Below are 18,121 nucleotides of genomic sequence, written 5' to 3' on the forward strand. Positions count from 1 at the left end.
CAGCTCCGAAGTTCTGTGTTCATGAAAGAATGTATTTTTCATGTGTTTTTAAATGTATATTTTTTCTAATCAGTTTTAAACAACATAAGGTACACATATTGCCAATAGGTTGGGACTTAGAGTAACATACTGAAATAAACTCAAAAACAGCCCAACACCTCGCGATGTTTAATTGGTAAAGTTATTTTTCTTTCACACACTATATTATATTAATGTGTGTGTGTTCATGCTTTTAAAATATTAACATTAAAACACTTCACAAGCACTGTGTTCATTTTTCTCTCACCCGCATAAACACAATATTCAAGTTTGTGTGAGGGAAAGTGACTTTTTCATGCATTTTCACATATATTTTTTTCGAATCAGTTTTAAACAACTTAAGGCATGCTTCCAATTGGTTGGGACTTAAAATAACTTACTGAAATAAACTCAAAACGGCCAAACACCTCGCAATGTTTATTTTGTAGAGTTATTTTTCTTTCACACACAATGTTATGCTAGCAGGATTTTTAGAAACCAAAAAGATTTTTCAGTGGTATAAGCTTTGTACTTTATATTAATTTGTGTGTTTACTCATGCTTTAAAAACATATATTCAGTTTAAAATAACATAAACTACTATGCCAATAGGTTGGAACTAACCGTCCTCAAGCACCAAATATGGGTGTATTAGATAGATAGATAGATAGATAGATAGATAGATAGATAGATAGATAGATAGATAGATAGATAGATAGATAGATAGATAGATAGATGATTGTAAGTAAAATCTATCTTCCCTAGCCTTTTCCAAATGTACTCTTGAAGTAGGTTACAATTGTAAAGAAGACAGCCCTACAAAATACTGATGCCAAAATGTTGGTGATTACATAGGGTTGCCAACCTCCAGGTAGCGGCTGAAGATCTCCTGGAATTACAACTGGTCTCCAGGCCACAGAGATCAGTTCACCTGGCGAAAATGGTTACTTTGCGGGTGGACTCTGGAATTATGCCATGTCAAGGTCCTTTTCATCCCCAAACCCCACTTTCTCCAGGTTTCTCCAGGTTTCACCTCCCTAGATCTCCAGGAATTTCCCAACATGGAGCTGGCAACCCTATGTATAAATGAGAGAGACAGAGATATGCCCTCAAGTCGTCCCCAACCTATGGCGACCCTATGAATGAAAGACTCCAAAATGTCCTATCATTAACAGACTTGCTCAAATCTTGCAAACTGGAGGACGTGGTTTCTTTTATTGAGTCAAGCTATCTCAGTTTAGGTCTTCCCCTTTTCCTACTGCCTTCAACTTTTCACAGCATTATTGTCTTTTCCGGATAGTCTTGTGTTCTCATGATGTGACCAAAGAACAACAGCCTCAGTTTTGTCATTTTTGGGAGAATTCAGGCTTGATTGATCTAGTACCCACTTATTTGTCTTTTTGGCTGTTCATGGTATCTGCAAAAGTCTCCTCCAGCACCACATTTCAAATGAATCAATTTTCTCCCTGTCAGCTTTCTTCATTGTCCAGCTTTCACGTCCATACGTAATAATGGGGAATACCATAGTTTGGATTATGTTGATCTTGGTCCCCAGACACACATCCTTATCTTTAAGGATCTTTTCAATCAGATATTGTGGCATCCCCATTTAACACCATCTATAGCTTTTCATGATCATCACAGTCAAAAGCTTTGCTGTAATCTATAAAACATAGGCTGATTTTCTTCTAAAATTTCCTGGTTCGTTTAATTATCCACCATAAATTGCTAGTGTTCTCTACTGCCTCTTCCTTTTCTGAAACCAGCTTCAACATCTGCCATGTCTTGCTCCATATATTTTAACAGTCTTTGCTGTAGAATTTTGAGCATGCTTTGCTTGTGTGGGAAATTAACATGATGGTCTGATAGTTACCACACTCTTTGGCATCCTTCTTTTTTGGAATTGTAATGTAAACTGAGCATCTCTGGGCTGCGGGCCATTGTTTCGTTTTCCATATTTGTTGACAGATTCTTGTTAAGATTTTGATGGACTCAGTTTCTGTAGCTTGAAATAGCTCTATTGATATTCCATCAACTCCAGGTGCTTTGTTTCTCCCAATTGCTTTGAGTGCACACATTGCAAAATACCCTGCACATTATCATATTTATATACCATCTTTCCTGCAAAGAGTTCCTGTTGCTATACATGAATATGGTAACTACTTTTCCCCCACAGTTAGGCAGAGAAACAAGAACAGGCTGAATGTAAGCTGCTGAGATTTTGGCTGAGGAGGAGTAAGTCCTATTATTCTGCTTAAGTCCTATTAAGCTACCCAGTTTAAGTCCTATTATCATCAGCTCCAGACACCTAAGAAAGTCAAATGCCCTTTGAAAAAGAGCTGCCACCACCATTTTCCTAAAGGTGAAGCTGGCAAGATGAGGCTTCTTGGATAGAGTCAATCTTAGGTCTACATGGAACATCACTACACATAGGAGGGACCTCAGAGGAGTTCGCTTACAATCAATGGGCTTAGACTGGAGTAACTCTGCCTAGGATTGCACTGTTAATTTATTTTAATTGCATCACTGCTTTTGTGTGCGGTAAAATAGAGATAATGTTCTTTTAAGAAACCAGTGGCAAGCTGCAGGGCCAATTTAAGGTATTTAGTCCCTTGAACAAGTCCTCCTTGTGCACTACTACTGCAGGCATTGCCAGCAGCTTGGATGTCACCTGGCCAGCAGTGCTGCATTCTCAAGAGATTATGCAAAGCCACCCTCCCCATACTGTCAGTGACTAGGATAAAGCCCAGATCTTGCAATATGTCACCTCCAGACTAGACTACTGTAGCATGATGTTCTTGGGGCTGCCCTTGAACACACCCTGCAATCTTTCACTGATATGAAATGTGAAATCTCATTATCTGGGATACTAACTGCTTGTATCTACTTCTCCAGGCTTGAAATTCTTGCATTGGCATGGAAGATCTCCAGGTTAAATTCAAGGTGCTGGTTTTTGCCTTTAATGACCTAGGTCCCACCTACCCAAAAGACCATCTCTCCTGGTATGAACTTATCCAGCAGCTCCAATCACCCCAGGAATATATTTTGTCCAACCCTTTCTCTAGACTCCTGAGAACTTCTCCTGCCTATATTTTGAATTTGACCTCTCCATAGGGTTGCCAGGTCCAGGTTGGGAAATTCCTGGAGATTTGGGTGGTGGGGCTTGGAGTGGGTAGGGTTTGGGAGGGGAGGGGCCTCAGTGGGATTTAAGGCCATAGAATTCACCCTTCAGAGCAGCCATTTTCTCCAGGAGAACTGGTTTCTGTTGCCTGGAGATCAATTGTAATTCCAGGAACTCTCTAACTACCCTACATTTTATTTTATTTATATTTATATTTCAATTTATATACCGCCCATCCCCAGGGGCTCTGGGCGGTGAACAGTTAAAATCGATAAAAACAAGAACTAAAATCAATATACAAACAATAAAACAAATTAACAAAGTGCAGTGGTGGGGAGAACCCTCCCCCACCCCAAAGGTGGGAGGCCGACATGGCACAGCCCCCTTCAATCACCGAACACCTGGCGGAACAGCTCTGTCTTACAGGCCCAGCGGAACGATAATATGTTCTGCTGGGCCCGGGTTTCCATTGACAGAGCATTCCACCAGGCTGGGGCCAGGACTGAAAAGGCCCTGGCCCTGGTTGAAGCGAGGCGGGCTTCCTTAGGGCTGGGGACCACAAGTAAATATTTATTCGCTGATCGGAGCAATCTCCGGGGAACGTACAGGGAGAGGCGGTCCCAAAGATATGCCGGTCCCAACCCACTCAGGGCTTTAAAGGTAAGAACCAACACTTTGAACCTGATTTGGAATTCAACCGGAAGCCAGTGCAGCCGGCGTAGGACAGGTGTGATGTGTGACTGGTAAGGTATACCAGTCAGGACCCGCGCCGCCGCATTCTGGACCAGTTGTAGTTTCCGGATCAGCCCCAGGGGTAGCCCAGCGTAGAGTGAGTTACAGTAATCTAGCCTGGAGGTGACCGTTGCATGGATCACTGTAGCCAGGTCCTGGGGCGTCAGGTAGGGGGCAAGTTGCCTGATCTGACGAAGATGGAAAAAATGCAGACTTGGCAACCGCCGTGACCTGGGCCTCCATCGATAGGGAGGCATCCAGGAGCACACCAGACTCTTTACTTGGTGTCCCATCCAGGGCAGGGAGCTGGATCCCAACATCTGGCAGCCCCCATCCCAGCTGCAGGACCTCCGTCTTCACTGGGTTCAATTTCAGCCTGCTCTGTTTCAACCATGCCGTCACAGCCTCCAAAGCTCTGGCCAGATTGTCTGGGGCCGGCCGGCCATCAACAGAAAAAGCTGGGTGTCATCCGCATATTGATGACAGCCCAGCCCAAACCTCCGCACCAACTGGGTGAGGGGGCGCATGTAGATGTTAAATAACATCGGGGAGAGTATCGCCCCTTGGGGAACCCGGCACACCAAGGGGTGACGGGGCGATAGATCTCCCCCAAGCGCCACCCTCTGTCCCCGACCCTGGAGAAAGGAGACCAGCCACTGTAAGGCTGTCCCCCTAATCCCCACGTCGGCAAGGCGGCTGGCCAACAAATCATAGTCAACCGTGTCAAACGCTGCTGTGAGATCAAGTAACACAAGCAGCGCTGACCCGCCTCGATCCAGATGCCTCCCCAAAGTTATGGAACAGCCTTCTGAATATTGTCAGGAAGTAGGCTTGCCAATTGCAGTTTGGAAAGTTCTTGGAGATTTGGGGGTGGTGCCTGGGGAGGGCAGAATTTGGAGGTGGGGGAGCTCAGAGGTGATGTGATGCCATAGAGCCACCTTCTAAAACTGCCATTTCCTCTCTGCGATCTGGAGATCAGTTCTGGGAGATCTCCAGGCCCCGCTTGGAGGTTGACAACCTTATCAGGAAGGCTTCCATCCTCACAGCCTGTAGAAAGAAGGGCAAGAACAGATTGATTACTGATTGTTATCCTGGGCATCCAAAGCAGGTTACAACATGGTTCGCTTCTCCTTCACCTGATTCTCTCAAAAATAATCCTCTAAGATCGGTGGAAGAGTGTCACAGGCCCCAGGTCATCCAGCCACAACCTTCCGTAGCAGAGTAGGGGTTCGAATTGGCTTCTCCCAGATCATTTGAAATCTGGATGATCCTCCCCCCACCCCCACCCCCCCACCCCCCACCGACACGAACACAAGCTGCATCTGGGCCATGCTTGCTTGTTCAAAATGCAAAGAGAGGCTGGTGTTTCAGGACAATCTACTCTAGCACCACCTGCCTCATGCTGGTTGCCCTCTGAAAAGCTGACTACCAAAGATGGAAGTTTTATCACCTTAATGCAAAACTGAATTATTCAAAAAGGCTTTTTTTACTCAGATAGGAGGGCCGTATTGAAGGGAGGTAGTCTCAAAGAGATGTTTCATGAAAGAGATAGACACCATAGATTTCACCACTATGTTGCCTTAAATTCTATCTGTGGCTTTAAGTATATGCTCCTATGTGCTACCTGTGCTTCAAGTATGATCCTATTGGGTAGTTCTATGTTGTCTAGTGTCATTCCTAGAATTGCTTGTGCTCTGTTTCAGCATTTTTTCAACTGTATTGGATTGTTGTTAATCTTTTTTTTCCCAACTGTATTGGATTGTTGTTAATCTTATGTCTGTGTAAATTTTGATTTATTTATGCTATGGCATTGTTGATTGAAATGTCGTTGATATTAATCTCACACTATGTAATCTGCCTTGAGTCTCAATGAGAAAGGCAGACTATGAACGAATGAATGAGTGAATGAACGAACAAATGAGATAGATAGATAGATTCGGTTTCGTTTTCTCAGCCATGCCAGACGCTCCTCTCGGCTGGTCCGGGAGGAAACGACCGGGCACCCTGACCGGGCGGCTGATCCGCAAGGATTAGCCCCCAGGATTCCCAGGGAGGGAGCCAGGGTCCGGGACGCGGCGGGAAGAACTCCCCGAAATCAATGCGGGGGGGGGAATTGCCTGTTTGTCCCTATGGAGGCCGGCAGACGTGCGCGGCGCCTCGAGTGCCGCCGGGCAACGAGAAACGGCAAATAAAAGAAACAGGCGGAAGCCCATAAACAAGCGAATCCCTTCTGTTCTACAAGCGTTTGTGAAGGAGAGGTTGATCTGAAGAAGACTCGTTCTTCCCCTTCGCTGAGTTCCAGAATTTTGTTGGCGCCCCCCCCCCCAAAATGGCAGCAAAGAAGCAAAGTCCTGCTCTCGGTAAGTCAATCTCGGCTACCTTGAAGGGGGAGTCGCTCGAAGAGTTGGTGCGCAGGGCGGTGGTGGAAGCCATAAAACCCTTTGTTGACAAGCTGAACGAAACTGATCAAAGGGTGGGCTTAATTGAAAGCGAAGTGAAAACCATTAAGGCAGCAGCGGGGGGGGGCAGAGAAGTCTGCTCTGGAAAGTGCGTCACTTGTGAAGGCTACAAAAAAGGAGCTGAAGCTGGTTGAGAACCAGCTGATCGGGCTACAGATGGAACGAACGCAGACAATTTTGCGTCTCCAAAACGTGAAAGAGGAGGAAAAAGAGGATCTGTGGGAGGTGGTCTCGGAACTATTGGCGATACCCGCGAGGACGACTAAAGAAGAGGTTAAAAGCGCCATTTTGGAGGTCCATCGGGCTTCTTCAAAATATGCAACAAAGCGACAGTTGCCTCGTGAGATCATTATTGACTTTTCATTTAAAAAGATTCGGGACACCATCCTATATAACTCATACAATGCGGATTTGGACTTTATGGGTTTGAAAGTCAAGATTTTGAAGGACGTTCCATTTCTAGTCCGGAAACGGCATTTTAAATATAAAAAGTTTGCAGCTCTTCTGAGGGACCATGGAATAAAGTACAAATGGTTATTCCCGGAAGGAATATGGTTCAGATATAAAGATCAGGCCTATAAGATATTATCAGAAGATCAACTAAAGGATTTTGAGAATAAAAACCCAGAACTCTGCTGCACCGAGAACGAAGAAAAGGAGGAGCCGGAGGGGGGGGAGGAGGAGAGCACCGCAACAGCGGTTGCAAAGAGAGAACTGCGTCCGGGACCTAGAAGGGGGAGGAAAGTTTAATCAGAATTTGAAATGTTTATTCTCTGTATGATTAACCACTCCATCATTATCCTATGGAGCTATTTTTGTATTATGACAGTATGAAGGGAAACATTGAAGTGTAGTGTTTAGTGTATTGTCGAAGGCTTTCACGGCCGGAGAACGATGGTTGTTGGGGGTTTTCCGGGCTGTATTGCCGTGGTCTTGGCATTGTAGTTCCTGACGTTTCGCCAGCAGCTGTGGCTGGCATCTTCAGAGGTGTAGCACCAAAAGACAGAGATCTCTCAGTGTCACAGTGTGGAAAAGATGTAGGTCATTTGTATCTACTCAGGAGGGGTGGGGTTGAGCTGAGTCATTCTGTAAGAGTTTCCCAGGGTGTGGAATGCTAATGGCGGGAGGCTTCACTGAATCCTGAGGAGGTTCTTTTGCATATGGATTGGTGCTTGATGTGCTAATCTTCTCTGCAGGGCTATTGTCGGGTGTGGAGTGTTTTGTTGGCCTGGTGTTTTTCAGAACTGGAGCCCATGCTCTGTTCATTCTTAAGGTTTCTTCTTTCCTGTTGAAGTTTTGCTTATGCTTGTGAATTTCAATGGCTTCCCTGTGCAGTCTGACAAAGTAGTTGGAAGTGTTGTCCAGTATTTTGGTGTCCTGGAATAAGATACTGTGCCCTGTTTGAGTTAGGCTATGTTCAGCCACTGCTGATTTTTCAGGCTGTCCAAGTCTGCAGTGTCTTTCATGTTCTTTTATTCTTGTCTGGATGCTACGCTTTGTGGTCCCGATGTAAACTTGTCCACAGCTGCAGGGTATACGGTATACTCCTGCAGAGGTGAGGGGGTCTCTGCTGTCTTTTGCTGATCGTAGCATCTGTTGTATTTTTCGGGTGGGTCTGAATACTGCTTGAAGGTTATGCTTTTCCATAAGCTTTCCCATCTGATCAGTAATTCCTTTGATATATGGCAAAAACACTTTTCCTGTAGGTGACTGTTTTTCCTTGGTTGTTTGATTCATCCTGGGTTTGATTGCTCTTCGGATTTCATTTCTGGAGTAGCCATTTGCCTGAAGTGCGTGGTTTAGATGATTAATTTCCTCATTGAGAAAGCGCGGCTCACATGGATCGTGGATCGTGCAAGACGGATTTGTGAGCCGCGCTTTCTCAATGAGGAAATTAATCATCTAAACCACGCACTTCAGGCAAATGGCTACTCCAGAAATGAAATCCGAAGAGCAATCAAACCCAGGATGAATCAAACAACCAAGGAAAAACAGTCACCTACAGGAAAAGTGTTTTTGCCATATATCAAAGGAATTACTGATCAGATGGGAAAGCTTATGAAAAAGCATAACCTTCAAGCAGTATTCAGACCCACCCGAAAAATACAACAGATGCTACGATCAGCAAAAGACAGCAGAGACCCCCTCACCTCTGCAGGAGTATACCGTATACCCTGCAGCTGTGGACAAGTTTACATCGGGACCACAAAGCGTAGCATCCAGACAAGAATAAAAGAACATTAAAGACACTGCAGACTTGGACAGCCTGAAAAATCAGCAGTGGCTGAACATAGCCTAACTCAAACAGGGCACAGTATCTTATTCCAGGACACCAAAATACTGGACAACACTTCCAACTACTTTGTCAGACTGCACAGGGAAGCCATTGAAATTCACAAGCATAAGCAAAACTTCAACAGGAAAGAAGAAACCTTAAGAATGAACAGAGCATGGGCTCCAGTTCTGAAAAACACCAGGCCAACAAAACACTCCACACCCGACAATAGCCCTGCAGAGAAGATTAGCACATCAAGCACCAATCCATATGCAAAAGAACCTCCTCAGGATTCAGTGAAGCCTCCCGCCATTAGCATTCCACACCCTGGGAAACTCTTACAGGATGACTCAGCTCAACCCCACCCCTCCTGAGTAGATACAAATGACCTACATCTTTTCCACACTGTGACACTGAGAGATCTCTGTCTTTTGGTGCTACACCTCTGAAGATGCCAGCCACAGCTGCTGGCGAAACGTCAGGAACTACAATGCCAAGACCACGGCAATACAGCCCGGAAAACCCCCAACAACCATTGTAGTGTTTAGTGTTTGTAGTTCATTCCCCCCCCTTTTTCTTTTTTTCTTTTTTCACCCCCCTTTGTCCCTTCCCTCTTCCCTTTCCTTGTGATAGTCTTGTGTAGTGCTGTGTAGTGTTTTGTAGTTATGAAAAATAAAAAATACACAATGAGATAGATAGATAGATAGATAGATAGATAGATAGATAGATAGATAGATAGATAGATAGATAGATAGATAGATAGATAGATGATAGATAGATAGATAGATAGATAGATAGATAGATAGATAGATAGATAGATAGATAGATAGATAGATAGATAGATAGATAGATAGATAGATAGATAGATAGATGATAGATAGATAGATAGATAGATAGATAGATAGATAGATAGATAGATAGATAGATAGATAGATTGATAGATAGATAGATAGATAGATAGATGATAGATAGATAGATAGATAGATAGATGATAGATAGATGATAGATAGATAGATAGATAGATAGATAGATAGATAGATAGATAGATAGATAGATAGATAGATAGATAGAATAACATCTGATTTCCCTATTGAGGATTTAATTGTACTTGTGCAGTAAATCTGGGAAGCAGGTATCCACACTGAAGCACACGCTTTCAAATATTTTGTTCTCCAGCAGATGTCTCTGTTGCACAGAGATAAACGGTTCATGGTTGAGTGTTAATAGTTAGGAAGGACCCTTCAACCAGTTCATTTCAGTTGATTGCTCTTCAGGACGGGTAAGGCCAGCAAAGAGGGTGACAATTCCCCATCCCGATGTATGCCTACTATGGATTGTGATAAACCTGTTCCCCCGGCCCGTTCCATCCCATAGTCAACAGTTGGGGGGGGGGGCTCATATGGTGGAACGCTGCTCCATTCAAATTAAGAAAAAACCCAGTGCAGAAAGGTAGCTTGTCAGGAAGCCTTAAGATACAAAATTGTGTGTCTGACAGCAAAACAACACATCTTTGAGTCTCTTTACACAAGACATGCGGGGATGCTCAAGCGTCTTACTTTCTGTGCGGTCTTATATTCAGTTGTACGCTGACTCCCTAGCAGTGCATGTGTATCAACAATGGGAGAACTAGTGTAGGATCTTTCACTTGAACATCCTCATGTAAGATGTCTTGTGTAGAGAGACTCTTTCTTTATGGAAATTTGCCAGACCTTTGCTTAACGAGATAAACACAAAGAATATTACAAAACCAGGAGGTGGTAGTGATGGGAATATGTTTGGGCTGAATGTGAGCTCTGTTCACACAACCAAAAATAGCTTATGCACTGTACAAAGGGGGAGACCATGCTATCTGTCTGTGCATTTTTGTCCCCCCCACCCCTTCCTCTAAAGAGCTCAGGGCTCCATTTTTCTGTTGTGTTTCTCTCTCTTGTATTTTATGGACTCTGCAAGTTCCAACCCTTTAGGCAAGGCTTGGTGGGTAGTTACTGCTTTGAACAACTCAGGGACATATTAAAAAATAATAAAGATTTCTTCAGGGAGAATAATTTCTAGCACATCAAAAGAAACATGTCATAGCATTCTAAATAGCAGCTAAGTGAACAAGAGTTGGAGATACTCACTTAAATGCTACAAGATCACAGTCACCTTGGCCCATATTGGACAAGAAGAGCAAGTTTGCCTTTCACCAGCTAAGTGAATAAGCCTAATCAGCCCGGTCAGTTAAAATAGCCATGTATGAGGCATGGCTCCAGATGCTAAAGTAACATCATCCTTCAAAGGGCAAAACTCACTCCAAACAATCATTAATTTAGGATAGTCCTTCTTGGCTGGGAAATTATATGTTAGAATCTCATTAACCTGTTCAAAGGGTTTGCCATTGTTACCAATGAGAGCTTTTTATAGTGATGCATTAATTTCACTTGCCAAGATTAGGTGACAAAAGAAACACATGCACTGATTTTGTATCTCAGACAGCCTTTGTGGTGTTAAATACCCTCAATGCAAATTCATCCATTCATCAGCCTATTTTATTCTCCATGTTACAGAAGCAGCCGGAAAGGTTGTGATAAGAGGGAAGAGTCTGGATGGACAACGCTACCCCATATTGCATTGCCATTCTTGCGCTGGAGGAATGCAAGCCTCGTTGAAGATTCGTCTGACACCCCTTTATGGATGCTGGTTTTTCACAGGTATATTTCAGAGTGTGGTGTCAGGCTGACGAGTTCCCTTTACGCAAAGTGAGTGTCCTGTGAAGTTATTTCTTTTTCCGCATTCAGGAGACGAGTTCACCTCTTGGCATTTCCTGTTAAATGGATTGTTGTTCAGCCTCTGACCTCAGAGAGCCAGATTATTGAGCTAAATTGGCTAATGGATCACCCAGGATATGGTGGTTTCATATATTTTTCTTTTTAAAAAAATTTTTTTTATTGGTGAGCATAATTTCAAACAATATTTCAATTAAACCCTATCTGATTAAATCTAACCTAACCCCCCCTTTCCGCCCCTCCTTCTTGACTTCCATCAGCTTTCCAACCCTCTACCCCTTTTATTACTTAACATATCCTATATTAAACAATCAAGCATCCCTACATAACAATCCTTACTCTAAGCCCTAATTACTCTATAATCTATACATACTATATTAGTTTTACTGATATTTCTTTGCAAAATTAATAACATACTTATCAAATTAATTTTACTAATACTTCTTCCCATAATTAACAGCATACTTCTCATATCTTATACTTAACCATAATTCAAACTTAATGATAACTACGTTAGTATTCTAACTTACTAACATTTATTACTCTAAATAATTTCCTCTTCCCTTACTATATGTATGCTATATTACTTTTTCTAGTGTATCAATCCCACTTCTAAATATCAGTTATAAATTCTACCCCTCCTATAGTTAACTATAATCCTAGCTTAGATTAATATAATGTTTCATATATTTTTCCAAGGGAGGCCAAGTTTTCATTCAGCAGTCAACCTGTGCCTGGGCTATACCACCACAGACTGCAGGTGCTGGGCTGTATGACCCGATAGTCTTACATTCAAAAACCATCCTGAAGGATTCTATCCAGTCTGTCCTTCTTTAAGATATGCTTGTTGCCTGTATGTAGAAATCTTTTTCTTCCCCCACATCTAGGGGGGGGGATTTCAGTAGGGTTATCAACCGCCAGGTGGGAGCTGGAGACCTCTTGGAGTTACAACTGAGCTCCAGGCCACAGAGATTACTTCTCTGGAAGAAAATGGCTGTCTTGGAAGGTGAACTGTATGGCAGTATTGTCGAAGGCTTTCACGGCCGGAGAACGATGGTTGTTCTGGGTTTTCCGGGCTGTATTGCTGTGGTCTTGGCATTGTAGTTCCTGACGTTTCGCCAGCAGCTGTGGCTGGCATCTTCAGAGGTGTAGCACCAAAAGACAGAGATCTTTTGGTGACACTGAGAGATCTCTGTCTTTTGGTGCTACACCTCTGAAGATGCCAGCCACAGCTGCTGGCGAAACGTCAGGAACTACAATGCCAAGACCACGGCAATACAGCCCGGAAAACCCACAACAACCATGTATGGCAGTATAGCTTGATGAAGCCCCCTTGCTCCCCAAACCCCATCTTCTCCAGGCTCTACCCCTCAAATCTCCAGGAATTTCCCAACCTGGAGCGGGCAAAAGTCTCAAATAGTACACGTTGGAAAATGGTTTTACTATTTCATGGAGAACTCACCTGCTTATTCCTTGCTCTGCGTCTTTATATATTTTAGTGATCAAAATTATTGCAAGCATCCCAATACTATTTACTGAGCTGGAGCCATTATGCTAAGGGTAGTTTTATTGATTGGGGTTAAGGCAATGGCACCCACCAGGAGTAACAGTTTCTCTCTCTGCCCTAGGGTGGCAGATCGGAGTCTAGACTAGCTTGCCCTACAATTTAAAATTGAGGCAATGCTCTCCTAAGGAAGTTGAGCTTCCGAGGAAGGCACATATGTTGGCAGGGCAACTGCTTTGCAAGTAGAAGTTTCCAGGTTCAATTCCTGGCATTTCCAGCTAGAAGGATGGGGTATTTGGTGATGTGAAAGACCTCTGCCTAAGATCTTGGAGAATTGCAACCAGATACAGTGCATAGTACTGACCCTACATGAGGATGGTTGTGCCCTCAAGAAGCCTGGCTTCTGAGATTGACTCAGCTGGACATAAGCAGAGTCCTGTTGGATCAGACCATTGAGTTCAATGTCCTCTTTTTAGCTTTGACCAGATGGATGCTACTGAACTGATATGCCCCGTTATTTAGTCCCAGCAACTGGTATGCTAGTTCCAATATTGGAGCTTGCATTAATTTATTGTGGCTCATAGCCATTGAAAGATCCATCCTCAATGCATGTTCTATCCTGATCTTTTTTTCAAAAAGTAACTCTAGGCATCAGCAGATTTTTCCCAGTTTTGTGCTTTGACAGGTCTGTATTTTTATTTATTTATTTATTTACAAAGACAGATAAGTGGGTACTAAATCAAATCAAATCTGAATTCTCTCTCGAAGCTAAAATGACAAAACAGAGGCTATCGTACTTTGGTCACATTATGAGAAGACAAGATTCTCTGGAAAAGTCAATAATGCTAGGAAAAGTAGAAGGCAGTAGGAAAAGAGGAAGATGTGAAATGAAATGGCTTGACTCAATAAAAGAAGCCACATCCCCCAGTTTGCAAGATCTGAGCAAGTCTGTTAATGATAGGACGTTTTGGAGGTCTTTCATTCATAGGGTCTCCATAGGTCGGAGGTGACCTGACGGCACACAACACACATTTGATTATAGCCCACATTTCTGTCCTCAGGACCATCAAGGCAGCTAACAAATAAAAATTTGTACATCATAAAAACTACATCTTCAAAACCATTAAAACCAAAACAAAAAAAATATTAAAACAATTAAAACCATGTTAAAATATGCATACAATATAATGAAATACACCTATATAGAAACAACAATTAAGAACGGGGCAGAAGAAGGGCTCATTGAGGGAATGCCGGATGAAATAAACAAACAAAAATCCCCTCTTCACATCCTGGCAGAAGATGGCAACATAAGGGGACAGGCAAGTTTCCCTGGGGCAAAGTTTCCAGAGTTTTGGTGCCATGACTGAGAAAACCCTTCTTGGGTTGTGACCTACCTGATCTCAGAAGCTAGGGGCATCCAAAGCAAGGCCTCCAAAGATGACTGCAGCAGTTGCATAGATTTGTAAGGGAGTAGATGGTCCTTCTGGTATGCTGTTCCCTGTCTACCAGTCTTCCCATATTCTGGTTGAACAAGGAGAATTTCTAATGTAAATTCCAGAATGGGGGTATGTACATCTGTCCCCTTACCCAGGGCTAGTTCAAAGGAGTTCATCCGTCCAAGCATGGCCCCAACCATTGTCTCTCCCATGCCACTGAAGCACAGCTCGGATTAGTGGCATAGGCTTAGGAGGCAACATCCATCACATCCCATACCACTAATAGCTACGCAAACTCCTGTGGTGCATAAGTATCCTTCTCTCCATACGACTGATAGCTACCCAAGCTCCTGCAGTGCATAAGTATCCTTTTCTCCATACCACTGCATAAGATGGTGCATAAGATGGTCATTAATAGGAGGAAATCCTGGCTTAGTGTGCAGAATCCTAGATAAGTATTGTTATAATTTGATAATATAAGGTAATTTGAATTTTAGGTATTTATATTATGTACATTATAGTAAGCTACAATTTTAATGATTGCCTGGATATTTTAAGTTTATATTGTTGCCAAATAATTATGCTTTTAGGACTGATCAATTTTATAAGTAAATTTTTAAAGGTTGTAATTTGTTGAAATATGTACATTTTAAATATTTATTTTAAAATGGTGTGTGTCTCATTGATGTGCAGTCTTGCAATTTTGAATTGATTTCAAGAATGTGATGGCCTCTGGCTAATAAACTTTCTTGTTGTTGTTGTTATTTGCCACTGATAGCCACCCAAGCTCCTGTGGTGCATAAATATCCTTCTCGCCATACCAGTGATAGCCACCCAAGCTCCTGTGCTGCATAAGTATCCTTCTCGCCATACCACTGATAGCTACCCAAGCTCCTGTGCTGCATAAGTATCCTTCTCGCCATACCACTGATAGCTACCCAAGCTCCTGTGCTGCATAAGTATCCTTCTCGCCATACCAGTGATAGCCACCCAAGCTCCTGCAGTGCATAAGTATCCTTCTCTCCATACCACTGATAGCTACCCAAGCTCCTGCGGTGCATAAGTATCCTTCTTGCCATACCTCTGATAGCTACCCAAGCTCCTGCGGTGGATAGGTATCTTTCTCGCCGTACCACTGATAGGTACCCAAGCTCCTGCGATGCATAGATAGATAGTTTATTTTTCACGGTCAATGACCAGCAATTAAAAAAGACACCAATAGAAGGTACCACAGAAGGGAATAAAACATCAATAAAACCATTCGCAGTACATGGATAAAATCATTCATAATACAATAGTATAAACTTTAAAATTCTCGGTGATACAATAAAATCATTCACTTAGACACTAAGGATTTCCTGATCCTTGAGGCAATCCAGCCAAATTTGGCTACCTGGTGCGTGATCTTAGGGTGTCTTATCTCAAAAGAAACCCCTCAGAATGCATATTCTTTGGCTACAGGTAAGGGGCAAAGTTGAAAAAAGAGGAAGAGATTTGCGATGATTGCTATACAACTTGCAATCAAATATAATGTGTTCTAATGATTCTATCCCTTCCTCACAGCAGGGACAAATCCTGTATTCATAAGGGATTTTTTTAAACTTCCCTTCGAGGACAGCCGAGGAAAAACATCCAGACGCATTTGTGTAAAAATTCGTCTGTACTCCTGATTTGGTAGGTTGAGGAGATAAGGCACTGGTGTTACCCTATTGGGGGAATCCAAAAGATCTCACCATTTCTCTATTCTGTTTATGTCATGTTGCCTTGCAATATCTAATATCCTCTGTTTTACTATATCCTTAGCTTTTTCATAACCCATATTGTTTGGAAAGACCGTGTAGAAGTAACTTCTTATCCAGCGCCCTAAGCAATGTGGGGCGGGGGCGCAAAGGGATCCAATGTTATTAGACTTGTGAGCCCTTTGGGGAAAAAACTAACTTTAGCCAGTACAGGGTTACTGCAATCCACAACCCTGCCTCTACTGTAATCATACCAGTTTCAGTTCTGATAAGTGCATTTGGGACACCGTGGGGCACTTGTAAGATTGTTCTCAGGAATTTAGATTGAACTGTGACCAGGGCCGTTTCCACACAGCTTACCTGCTTGTGTTATGTCCTGGCAGATTGCTCAAAAAACGTGACGTCGTGCAAATCTCGCACGAAAAAACGCGATCTTCCGCATTTTTTGCATGATCTGCTGGGACATAACACAAGCAGGTAAGCCGTGTGGAAACAGCCCTGTATCCTTCTTGCCGTACCACTGATAGCTACCCAAGCTCCTGCAATGCATAAGTATCCTTCTCACCATACCACTGATAGCCACCCAAGCTCCTGTGGTGCATAAGTATCCTTCTCGCCGTACCACTGATAGCCACCCAAGCTCCTGCGGTGCATAAGTATCCTTCTCGCCATACCAGTGATAGCCACCCAAGCTCCTATGCTGCATAAGTATCCTTCTCGCTGTGCTGCGCCAAGCAGTTGTGTAGCAGGCTTGGCTAGCCAACCAACCATGCTTGTCTACATGTTACATGTGCACAAGATTCTTTTTGTACAATAGTTTACAGATGCATTGATGCAATTCTAAGCATTGTCACATCAAGACTGCTTTGGGTCTTTCCCCCCTGCAATCTTTTATCCAGCCATTCTCCAATGCCGTTGGTCTGCTTCTGTACCCCCACCCTGCTCTCTTATCCATCACTGAGACCAGGTTGGTGCATTGGCTAGGGACTCTGAAATTACTCTGAAGCTGTGACGGTCTTTGGCAAGCATTTCAATCTATTCTATATTGCGGGGGGGGGGGGGGAGCGGGTAACGTTGCTGATAAATTTTCTAAATTAATACTGGTGTTTTGTTTAATGGATACCAATTTATTTTTAGGAAAAAAGCAAGCGAGGAATGAATTGGAAGAAAAGAAGGACGAGAGAAAAAGAAGAGATGAAAGAGAGAGAGAGAGAAGGGAAGGAAGTGGAAGAAAAGAAGGAAGAAAAAAGGTAAGGAAGGAAGTGGAAGAAAAGAAGGGAAAATGAAAAAGAAAGAGAGAAAGGAACAAAATGAAAGAAAAGAAGGAAGAGAGATAATAAAGTTGATAAAGAGAGAGGCAATTCCTAGGGAAGGAAGGGTTAAAGTGTTTCAGTCTTCAGCCCCTCCTGCTTCTTTGCTTAAAAAAACTTAAGGGTGGGGGAGAGATTTTAAAAGGCTGGTGTTCCAAAATTGCAACCCACTTCTTTGTTTTCCCTGAAGGAGGCGTCTTTGAAGAGCTTTGGCATAAGAGGCAGCTTTGGCTGAGGCACCCATAGAGCATCAATTTTGCTTTTCCCAAGTGTCTCTCTACAGGCTGATTCTGTAGCCACTGCTTAGTGCTTTCTCTGCCCTTTGGGAATTCTTAGGAGAGAAAGTGCTTGGATTCCTTTCCCCCACCTCTTCCTCTCTCCTGTTATCCCACCTTGAATGGAAACATGTTTGCAGAAGTGAGAGAGATTATTTTTGGCCTGGGATTCTTGCTTCTTTCCTTGACTTCGGATGCAACAGCCAGTAAGTAACAAGAACAGGATGACTGAAAGGTGATGGGGTATGAAGGGAAAGGATGTAGCCCATTGATAGGAGGAAAGCAGAGAATGTTACATGTCTACCCTGCATTGCAAATAGCATTATTTGACTGCATTTAGCAGAAACAAGAACTTGGAAAATGCTTATCTAGTGGCTTTATATTGTATTGAGGAGACAGCAAGGAATGCCTCTTAAGAGCTCTGTCAAGTCACTTCTGTAAGTCTCTTCCAACAATCCCAGACTCGCTGAAATGAATGCTCTTCC

General features: G+C 43.1%; 1 protein-coding gene across 1 annotated transcript in view; it reads left to right on the plus strand.

The window, feature by feature from the left end:
- The first annotated feature begins 17,551 nt into the window (after window positions 1-17,551).
- CHRDL2 (chordin like 2) overlaps window positions 17,552-18,121 on the plus strand; it is a 38,058-nt gene continuing 37,488 nt past the window's right edge. The window contains exon 1 of the mRNA XM_054973035.1: window positions 17,552-17,842. Within this exon, the coding sequence (XP_054829010.1) occupies window positions 17,767-17,842 (76 nt within the window). The 5' untranslated portion in view covers window positions 17,552-17,766. The remainder of the gene's footprint in view (window positions 17,843-18,121) is intronic.

This window comes from Eublepharis macularius, chromosome 3 (assembly GCF_028583425.1).
Source record: "Eublepharis macularius isolate TG4126 chromosome 3, MPM_Emac_v1.0, whole genome shotgun sequence".
NCBI classification, from domain to species: domain Eukaryota; kingdom Metazoa; phylum Chordata; class Lepidosauria; order Squamata; family Eublepharidae; genus Eublepharis; species Eublepharis macularius.